The following is a 12500-nucleotide window of genomic DNA, read 5'->3' on the forward strand; positions in this document are numbered from 1 at the left end:
CATCGGATTTTCTTCCTTGAAGTTATGTTGTATGACCATCGGATTTTCTTCCTTGAAGTTATGTTGTATAACCATCGGATTTTCTTCCTTGAAGTTATGTTGTATGACCATCGGATTTTCTTCCTTGAAGTTACGTTGTATAACCATCGGATTTTCTTCCTTGAAGTTATGTTGTTTGACCATCGGATTTTCTTCCTTGAAGTTACGTTGTATGACCATCGGATTTTCTTCCTTGAAGTTATGTTGTATAACCATCGGATTTTCTTCCTTGAAGTTACGTTGTATGACCATCGGATTTTCTTCCTTGAAGTTACGTTGTATGACCATCGGATTTTCTTCCTTGAAGTTACGTTGTATGACCATCGGATTTTCTTCCTTGAAGTTACGTTGTATAACCATCGGATTTTCTTCCTTGAAGTTACGTTGTATGACCATCGGATTTTCTTCCTTGAAGTTACGTTGTATAACCATCGGATTTTCTTCCTTGAAGTTATGTTGTATGACCATCGGATTTTCTTCCTTGAAGTTACGTTGTATAACCATCGGATTTTCTTCCTTGAAGTTATGTTGTATGACCATCGGATTTTCTTCCTTGAAGTTACGTTGTATAACCATCGGATTTTCTTCCTTGAAGTTAAGTTGTATAACCATCGGATTTTCTTCCTTGAAGTTACGTTGTATAACCATCGGATTTTCTTCCTTGAAGTTACGTTGTATAACCATCGGATTTTCTTCCTTGAAGTTACGTTGTATAACCATCGAATTTTCTTCCTTGAAGTTATGTTGTATAACCATCGGATTTTCTTCCTTGAAGTTATGTTGTATAACCATCGGATTTTCTTCCTTGAAGTTACGTTGTATGACCATCGGATTTTCTTCCTTGAAGTTACGTTGTATAACCATCGGATTTTCTTCCTTGAAGTTACGTTGTATGACCATCGGATTTTCTTCCTTGAAGTCATGTTGTATGACCATCGGATTTTCTTCCTTGAAGTCATGTTGTATGACCATCGGATTTTCTTCCTTGAAGTCATGTTGTATGACCATCGGATTTTCTTCTTTGAAGTCATGTTGTATAACCATCGGATTTTCTTCCTTGAAGTTATGTTGTATAACCATCTGATTTTCTTCCTTGAAGTCATGTTGTATAACCATCGGATTTTCTTCCTTGAAGTTATGTTGTATGACCATCGGATTTTCTTCCTTGAAGTTACGTTGTATAACCATCGGATTTTCTTCCTTGAAGTTATGTTGTATGACCATCGGATTTTCTTCCTTGAAGTCATGTTGTATGACCATCGGATTTTCTTCCTTGAAGTTATGTTGTATAATCATCGGATTTTCTTCCTTGAAGTTATGTTGTATAACCATCGGATTTTCTTCCTTGAAGTTATGTTGTATAATCATCGGATTTTCTTCCTTGAAGTTATGTTGTATAATCATCGGAATTTCTTCCTTGAAGTTATGTTGTATATCAGTCTTTAGTAGATTTTCCCCATTTAATTAAAATTTTTGTGATGTCTTCTGTCGTACTTTCCTATCTCTTAGCTTAGTTTAGAACTACTGGATACAATTTGGCTTTCGGATTGCACATATGAAGCGTCTGTAATAGGGAAATGTCTTGTTCACGTAGACGGACAAGACCGACCATTAGCAGGATGAATTTAACGATCAAGCATCTTTCAGTATTTGTCAAGTTTGCAGGATACCAATGTAAGGAACTGACTTGTTTACATGTTCTGTACATCAATAAATGGAAACGCATTTCCACTGTCATGACCATTAGGAAGGTAATAATTAAACCTATTGAGGAAATTTATGCATATCTGAGGTTCTTTATTATTGTAAATAGTGATGAATAGTTCATTGATGGGCTAGCTAGAAGGGTTCCTTTGATTCTTAAAAAGAAAACAGAGAAATTTTTTTTTTTAAACCCATAGAAATCATAAAAGAAATCCTTTTGTTACACTATCTTTGGAGAAGAAACTGATATTTTTGTGCAGCAAGGGTTATAGCAATTTAATTTTGAAGGGTAATTTTGGATGTGAAAAATAATGCCTGTGAAGTTTGTTTATACACACACGCGCACACACACATACACACACACGCATATATATATATATATATATATATATATATATATATATATATATATATATATATATATATATATATATATGCACATGTGTGCGGTTTCGTGTTCACATGCACATGCTAGTACTATGGCATATCTTTGGACTAGCGTTTACAAGGTCCAAAGCTTCGTCTTGGCCAGCCACCCACCAGTTGACTTAACTACTAATTAAGTCGTTTTAATAGTGTAGATATTTAGTGCTTCTTTATGTTCCTGATATTAAAGGCTATTTTTATGTCCGTAAGTTTTCTTAATGATTAGTCTCTATGTTTGGGTGACTATTTTTCACTACGACACAGGGAATCGATTCTTCCCAATTCAGTGGAGATGCGTATGCAATGGGAAACGCAATACGCAATGTCCTTATCCCGAGCAGACCATTAGAGGTTTCCTCCTTCCATCGGTAGGTTATGCTGCTACGCGCGACTATTGTGATGCAAAACGTGCTATTGGTCGTGCTCGTGTGTTTCTTTAAAAAGGCCCATGAAAGAAATAAAGGAAATAGAAATAAATCACGATATTTCTATTTCCTCTCTTTCTTTTATTGGCGTTTTTGAGGAAACATGTTAAACTGGTCTATTGCAGTTAGACGTAAGACATATATATATATATATATATATATATATATATATATATATATATATATATATATATATATATGTATGTATGTATGTATATATATAGCTATCAAACAATTGCCATAGATTACCCTTTCTAGCTGTAAAAAGGTAGACATGAACCATCCATTTGAAATGTGTGGCTTTTTTTCCTATATTAAAATTTTGACACCACATTGCATTTTTTTTTTAGCATAGAAATATGTGCAAAAAAAGTTATTAGCTAATTATAGTCAATTTGATGCTGATTTTAACCAAAATATTATTTTTTTATAGAGTTTATTCTATATGTTTAAGGCTGTTTGTTTATATTCATTTACATTTCAGTAGAATCAGTGATTTTCATATGTTGAATGTAAAAATTACTAGTTATAGAAATGATTCGTCAAATATTTCAAACTGAAAACTAGATAGTAAAGTTTTATTACATTTGCAAATAATTCAACCTACGTAAAAGCACTTTACTATACTATATTTACACAGATATATATATATATATATATATATATATATATATATATATATATATATATATATATATACATATACCAAGGCACTTCCTCCAATTTCGGGGGGTAGCCGACATCATTATTATTATTATTATTATTATTACTATCCAAGCTACAACCCTAGTTGGAAAAGCAAGATGCTATAAGCCCAGGGGCTCCAACAGGGAAAAATAGCCCAGTGAGGAAAGGAAATAAGGAAATAAATAAATGAAGAGAACAAATTAACAATAAATCATTCTAAAATAAGAAACAACGTCAAAACAGACATGTCATATAATAAACTATCAACAACATCAAAAACAAATATGTCATAAATAAACTATAAAAAGAATATGTCCGCCTGGTCAACAAAAAAGCATTTGCTCCAACTTTGAACTTTTGAAGTTCTACTGATTCAACCACCCGATTAGGAAGATCATTCCACAACTTGGTCACAGCTGGAATAAAACAAAGAAACAAAACAAAAAAAGGGGACCTCTACTCTCTACGTTCCTCCAGCCTAACAAGGGACTCAACCGAGTTCAGCTGGTACTGCTAGGGTGCCACAGCCCACCCTCCCACATTATCCACCACAGATGAAGCTTCATAATGCTGAATCCCCTACTGCTGCTACCTCCGCGGTCATCTAAGGCATCGGAGGCAGCAGCAGGGCCTACCGGAACTGCGTCACAATCGCTCGCCATTCATTCTAGCACGCTCTCTTGCCTCTCTCACATCTATCCTCCTATCACCCAGAGCTTTCTTCACCCCATCCATCCACCCAAACCTTGGCCTTCCTCTTGTACTTCTCCCATCAACTCTTGCATTCATCACCTTCTTTAGCAGACAGCCATTTCCATTCTCTCAACATGGCCAAACCACCTCAACACATTCATATCCACTCTAGCTGCTAACTCATTTCTTACACCCGTTCTCACTCTCACCACTTCGTTCCTATCCCTATCTACTCGAGATACACCAGCCATACTCCTTAGACACTTCATCTCAAACACATTCAATTTCTGTCTCTCCGTCACTTTCATTCCCCACAACTCCGATCCATACATCACAGTTGGTACAATCACTTTCTCATATAGAACTCTTTTTACATTCATGCCCAACCCTCTATTTTTTACTACTCCTTTAACTTCCCCCAACACTTTGCAACCTTCATTCACTCTCTGACGTACATCTGCTTCCACTCCACCATTTGCTGCAACAACAGACCCCAAGTACTTAAACTGATCCACTTCCTCAAGTAACTCTCCATTCAACATGACATTCAACCTTGCACCACCTTACCTTCTCGTACATCTCATAACCTTACTCTTACCCACGTTAACTCTCAACTTCCTTCTCTCACACACTCTTCCAAATTCTGTCACTAATCGGCCAAGCTTCTCTTCTGTGTCTGCAACCAGTACAGTATCATCCGCAAACAACAACTGATTTACCTCCCATTCATGGTCATTCTCCTCTACCAGTTTTAATCCTCGTCCAAGCACTTGAGCATTCACCTCTCTCACCACTCCATCAACATACAAGTTAAACTACCATGGTGACATCACACATCCCTGTCTCAGCCCCATTCTCACCGGAAACCAATCACTCACTTCATTTCCTATCCTAACACATGCTTTACTACCTTTGTAGAAACTTTTCACTGCTTGCAACAACTTTCCACCAACTCCATATAACCTCATCACATTCCACATTGCTTCCCTATCAACTCTATCATACGCTTTCTCCAGATCCATAAACGCAACATACACCTCCTTACCTTTTGCTAAATATTTCTCGCATATCTGCCTTACTGTAAAAATCTGATTCATACAACCCCTACCTCTTCTAAAACCACCCTGTATTTCTAAGATTGCATTCTCTGTTTTATCCTTGATCCTATTAATCATTACTCTACCATACACTTTTCCAACTACGCTTAACAAACTAATACCTCTTGAATTACAACACTCATGCACATCTCCCTTACCCTTATATAGTGGTACAATGCATACACAAACCCAATCTACTGGTACCATTGACAACACAAAACACATATTAAACAATCTCACCAACCATTCAAGTACAGTCACACCCCCTTCCTTCAACATCTCAGCTCTCACATCATCCATACCAGATGCTTTTCCTACTCTCATTTCATTTAGTGCTCTCCTCACTTCATCTATTGTAATCTCTCTCTCATTCTCATCTCCCATCACTGGCACCTCAACACCTGCAACAGCAATTATATCTGCCTCCATATTATCCTCAACATTCAGTAAGCTTTCAAAATATTCCGCCCATCTTTTCCTTGCCTCCTCTCCTTTTAACAACCTCCCATTTCCATCTTTCACTGTCTCTTCAATTCTTGAGCCGGCCTTCCTTACTCTCTTCACTTCTTTCCAAAACTTCTTCTTATTCTCTTCATATGAATGACCCAATCCCTGACCCCACCTCAGGTCAGCTGCCCTCTTTGCCTCACGTACCTTGCGCTTTACTTCCACATTTTTCTCTTTATATTTTTCATACTTCTCTACACTATTACTCTGCAGCCATTCTTCAAAAGCCCTCTGTTTCTCCTCCACTTTTACCTTCACTCCTTCATTCCACCATTCACTGCCCTTCCTCATGCTGCCTCCAACAACCTTCTTGCCACACACATCACTTGCAATCCCAACAAAATTTTCTTTTACTAACTTCCACTCCTCCTCTAAATTGCCAGTTTCTCTTACTTTCACTTCGTCTTGTTCATTTTCAACCTTTCCTGATATTTATCTTTTTACCCCCGGTTTTATTAGCTCTTCAACCCTCACTAGCTCCCTTTTACATCCACCTACTCTATTCCCCCATTCTTTTGCTACAACTAACTTTCCTTCCACCAAAAAATGATCAGACATACCGTTAGCCATACCCCTAAACACGTGCACGTCTTTCAATCTTCCAAACATTCTTTTAGTTATCAACACATAATCCATTAATGCCCTTTCTACTACTCTTCCATTTGCTACTCTTACCCATGTATACTTATTTTTATCTTTCTTTTTGAAAAAGCTATTACTTATCACCATCTCTTGCTCAACACACATATCCACCAGTCTCTCACCACTCTCATTTTCACCTGGTACGCCATACTTCCAAATGACATATATAGATATATATATGTATATATATATATATATATATATATATATATACATCTATATATATGTATATATGTATATATATAATTATATATTTATATATGTGTGTATGTATATATACATACACACACACACACACACACACATATATATATATATATATATATATATATATATATATATATATTTATCAATTGATAGAACTTTTGCATGACCGCCATCATAAATAATAATGGTTTTCTCTTTCATTAATCATAACGTTTACTATATTTTACCCGTATACAATCTAAATATTTTTTTTCATTTTTCTGTTACAATAGTAATGAATTCAGTCGTACGCTGGCAATGGCTAGAATCTTTAAATCCACGCGTATATGTTTTTGTGTGGGACGATGCGTAAGCCAAGTGTCTATTTTTTTTTTATTTCTTTTATTTTTTTATGTAACAGCTCTCGCTGTTATCTCGTTTCCTTTATTTTCTTAGTTCCCTTTTTTTAGATCTGATTTGGTTGGTTTTATAATTTCTTTCTCTCCACATATATACGTGTTAACACACAAATGTATATATATATATATATATATATATATATATATATATATATATATATTTATATATATATACACGCGTTTCCATATATGTATATATATATGTATATATATATATATATATATATATATATATATATATATATATATATATATATATATATATGTATATGTGTATTTAAATGTATGTATATGTACATTTATATTTATATATGTATATATATACATATATATATATATATATATATATATATATATATATATATATATATATATATAGATAGATAGATATACATATGTTTCCAAATACATATGTATTAGTTTATGTAATATATATGTGGGTATATATATATATATATATATATATATATATATATATATATATATATAAATATATATATATATATATATATATATATATATATATATATATATATATATATATATATATCCGCTTTCTTATATAAACTTTTATTAATGCAAAAATAATATGCACTTAGTTATATGTACTACCATGTCATGGTTATATTTTGTCATTCACCTCTGTTCCTAGCTTTTATTTACATAAAGAGAATAACTTAATCGTAAACATTGATTTATCTGTCGTAATCAAAACACGAATTAAACCAGTATTACTCACCTGATACCAGGGTCGCCATAACGGTCAGGATACCAAATAATTCGCTGTTGGTCCTCTTGCCTCGGCACATCTTTGGAATCTTTCTTTCTTCCAGAACATAAGATTCGAGTTCAGACTCACGAAAACCACTTGGGGCCAGACGAGACGATGTCAGGTTTTCTCAGAATTTCTATTCCGATTTTGGAATGTTGCACAAGATGAGCTAGGGTTGTCAGGTCTAACCCAACTCTTTCACTTATTAAGGGAGAAATTATTCACAAATATTTTCTCTCGTAGATTATTAAAAATGTCTCTATTAACTTTCATTATATACTTGTATTCATTTAATCTATTTCTATCTGTACTATCATACGTACTAGGATTCCTATCTGTTTGTATATTCAATCCTGAGTTTGTCTCTCTGGCTGAAAATGTTTAGATGTGATTCACCTTTGCAGAGGTCAATAGGAAGAAATTAAACAGATTTCTTCGCAATAGTGTGAAAGGAAAACTTATTTTTCTTTTATTCAATTTTTAGCAAAACCGTCCAGCTGTTGTCGAGTCACTTGTATACGGGAAGAAATTAATCAAATATATGTTGATAAACTCATGTGATTTTTTAATTTAATTCATGAACTTATATCTAGATTCGATTACATGTAACAGTAAACCTAAATACTCTTATAGTTATCTTTCAGTCGCTAATAGCACGTTGTGTATATATGTGGATATTCTATATTTATATATGAGAGAGTGAGGAAGAGGAAGATCAAAGGATATTGCTCGCACCTTCACGAAAAAAAAAATATCAGTTGAGAAATATATCCTAAATTGATCAATTCCAGATATTTATTTCATATGTTCTATATAAACGAGGCTTTCCTAATGCATGCTTTGCGAAATCAAGACTTTATAAAAACAAATGAAAACCGTTTAAACTCTGGAACTTAATCCGAATCCAGGAATTCCAGCACAAAGTGTCTTACATCTCCGTTTGCATGATTCGTCTCGAGTTCCATGAATTGCTTCGATCTATTTTTCCAGTCTCAAATACTGCCATCTAATTTCTCTTCTTCTTGTTTTCTTAAAGTTTTTATAGTTTATATATGAAATGTTTATTTTAATGTTAATGTTCTAGAAATATTTGATTTTTCCTTGTTTCCATTCCTCACTGGGCTATTTTCCATGTTGGGGCCACTGGGCTTATAGCATCCTGCTTTTCCAACTAGGGTTGTAGCTTGGCAAGTAATTATAATAATAATAATAATAATAATAATAATAATAATAATAATAATAATAATAATAATAGTTCAAATCGTAGCTATTTGTTTAAACAAGCTCCGGAGTTGTGACACTTCGCTGCGAAAGATGGATTTGCTTTAAACTTCCGGAGATGCAATTAGAGGCCAAGAGAGGATCAACTCGTGTTAATCGTGTTTCCTTGGGTAATTCCTCTTGAAGTTCTTATGGTACTTCCTACTTATAATCATAGATTTAATCGAGATTTAAGAGGAAGATTTGAATGTCGACGAATTTAACACTCGAGCACAGTACAGTTATCAAAGTACAGTTTATTTCTGCAAGACGCTAAAACACTTGGTTCAAATGTTATTTAATTCTTAAAACACTTGGTTCTAATATTATTTAATTCTTGAGGATGAGAATTAATACTTCTGTACATACACTGGCTATTTAAAATTGTATTTCTCACCTATTATTTTTTTTTTCTAAATCCATATAAAAGTAAGTTCATACCCAGGAATTATTTTTGAATCTTATAGTTCACGTATTAAAATTTTCAGATGCACATAAAATTAAATTCATACCCAGGTTTTTTTTTTTTTATCCTATAATTCACGTATTCAATTTTTGAAATGTACATAGAATTAAATTCATACCCAGGAATTATTTTCGAATTCTATATTTCACGTATTCAATTTTTAAAATGTACATAAAAGTAAATTCATAAACTCATACCCTGGAATTATTTTTGAATCCTGTTTCTCACGCATCCATTTGTTTCAGAATATACATAAAAGTAAATTCGTATCTAGGAAAATTTTTTTCATTCCCTTATTTCAAAACCAACATTACACCATATCGGAAAATTGTTACTAAAAAAAAGTCCTGCCTTTTCTTTCGTTATTTATTTCCTCTCACACAATCACTCTCATTTGGGTCCTCTCATTGTTAATTGTTACTGAATATTTTCCTGCCTTTTCTTTTGTTATTTATTTCCTCTCTCACAATCACTCATTTGACGGCTCTCATTGTTAATTGTTACTGAAAAATTTCCTGCCTTTTTTTTTATTTATTTCCTCTCACACAATCACTCTCATTTGATGGGTCTCATTGTTAATTGTTACTGAATATTTCCTGTCTTTTCTTTTTATTTATTTCCTCTCACACAATCACTCTCATTTGACGGCTCTCATTGTTTGTTATTCGACGAATTATCCTTTCCATTATTTCTAGTCAGAATCCAGTTCGAAATGCCCATGGTATTAATACGCCAGTGTTATTCATCATCGTTGCCATCTGTCTGTTATGTCATTGTGCCATCACGTTGATGCATTGTTTTCTGTCATTTCGATGTTGTAAATGGTAACACTGTTGTCGTTTACATGGTTATTATTTCTTCTAATTTCATTTTGCACGTTCGTTCTTCGTGTTCTTTTTCTTCAGCATCTGGAATAAAGGAAGAAAGTGTTAAATTGATTAATGTAGAAAAATTATGCGATCGACAAACGAAAACATACAATTAGAATTTTGAAAAATAGACACAGATGTAGGACTGTATATATATATATATATATATATACATATATATATATATATATATATATATGTTATTTATATATATATATATATATATATATATATATATATATATATATATATATATATATGTATGTATATATATATATATATATATATATATATATATATATATATATATATATATATATATATATATATAAAATAGAGTACCAAGGCTATTACAAACATTTTTTATAACAAGCTTTCGAGGTTCCTAACTCATCAAATATAAACTTTGCTTAAATTACGAAAAAAATGTCTTTAGTAAGAATATACACCAGTAATAAAGTTAAATGGAATATTGAAACCAATAAAATGAATTGTGTTAATATTAAAACATTGACATAAAATGGAACGAACCATGAATAATATTATAAACACAGGACAAAGAAAATAACAATAAACCTTAAGAATATAAGGTAAACTTATTAATAAATCAAATCTTCAAATATATGATATGAAATTGATATTTGTAAGAAACTATCGAATAAAGTAAAAATGACAGTAGATTTTTCTCAATGCCTTCAAAAGCACAGAACTCCACATGATAGGTTTTATTTTAGCTCTGTTATTGTCTTTTTCATAGTTTCTAAATTAAGGTAAAATTTCGTTAAAGCAGGAAAATAGTTTAAAAAAAAATTCCTGGTCTGTGAGAAGATGGTTCTCGTAAAATACAGTTATATTTTATATGTTATTACATGAAGTGTTTTATCAAAGGAGGTTGTCGTCTGTTATACCTCCTGTTTTCCAAAAATTTGTCTTAAACATTGATAATTTGCTCCAACATTTCGCAGACACACTGCAACCAGTTAAACGAATAAAAGACAACTGAATTAAAGTCAACACGAAGATCTGGTCTCTCTCACAACATTGAAACCATTGTGAAAATAAGTCAAAAATGAATTTACTTTCTCAAACTGATTAATACTGTAAGCCTGCCATGATACGCTGAAAAGTATTTTGTTCTTATACTTCGTGAAATATAAAAATCGCCAATACCTTTACCGTCTTTAAAATGAAACAGTCACTGGCATTTGTTTTTGAAACTGTCAGCAATTTTGACATATTTCAATTCTTGAGTTTTAACGAGTGTGTAGATTTTAATCCTTTATAAGGTCTCTCATGAATGGTAGAGGCAAGGAACAGTGACAATACCCTAGACACTGACTATATATATATATATATATATATATATATATATATATATATATATATATATGTATGTATGTATGTGTGTGTATATATATATATATATATATATATATATATATATATATATATATATATATATATATATATTTATGATCAGCGTCCAAATGCCCTCTCCACCCAAGCTAAGACCAGGGAGGGCTAGGAAATGACGGCTTATAACTCAGCAGGTAGACCTACAGGTCCCACTAAATCACCCCCCCCCCCCCTCCATCTCTAGCTCACAATGATGTTGAGGTGGGAGACACTACAAGATACAATAGAAGTTGAGCGGGGCTCCAACTCCAGTCCGGCAGATGGCTAGGGGCGTTACCAATAGGATACCAATTCTTCTTCACTCAAGGGGTTACCTACTGCACTGCAATTGTTCAGTGGCTACTTTTCTCTTGGTAAGGGTAGAAAAGACTCTTTAGCATGGTAAGCAGCTCTTCTAGGAGAAGGACACTCCAAAATCAAACCATTGTTCTCTAGTCTTGGGTAGTGCCATAGCCTCTGTACCATGGTCTTCCACTATCTTGGGTTAGAGTTCTCTTGCTTGAGGGTACACTCGGGCACACTGTTCTATCTAGCTTCTCTTCCTCTTGTTTTGTTAAAGTTTTTATAGTTTATTTAGGAAATATTTATTTTAATGTTGTTACTATTTTTAAAATATTTAATATTTCCTTGTTTCCTTTCTTTACTGGGCTATTTTCCCTGTTGGGGCCCCTGGGCTTATAGCATCTTGCTTTTCCAACGAGAGTTGTAGCTTAGCAAATAATAATAATAATAATAATACCACAGTCTTTACATATCCCCTCTAGTTTCTTGTATACCCATGAGCTCTTGGTCTCTCTCTGTTCTCATATCTTCTTTCTTATACTGAAATTCACTTCCACATACATTTTTCAACCGACCCTAAAACTCTTGTCTTTCATTCATCAAATTTCAG

General features: G+C 32.9%; 1 protein-coding gene across 1 annotated transcript in view; it reads right to left on the reverse strand.

The window, feature by feature from the left end:
- LOC137622490 (junctional adhesion molecule 2A-like) overlaps positions 1-12500 on the reverse strand; it is a 452367-nt gene that overhangs the window by 366793 nt on the left and 73074 nt on the right. Inside the window, exon 2 of the mRNA XM_068353097.1 lies at positions 7565-10231. Within this exon, the coding sequence (XP_068209198.1) occupies positions 7565-7634 (70 nt within the window). The 5' untranslated portion in view covers positions 7635-10231. The remainder of the gene's footprint in view (positions 1-7564; positions 10232-12500) is intronic.

This window comes from Palaemon carinicauda, chromosome 2 (assembly GCF_036898095.1).
Source record: "Palaemon carinicauda isolate YSFRI2023 chromosome 2, ASM3689809v2, whole genome shotgun sequence".
In the NCBI taxonomy this organism is placed as follows: Eukaryota; Metazoa; Arthropoda; class Malacostraca; order Decapoda; family Palaemonidae; genus Palaemon; species Palaemon carinicauda.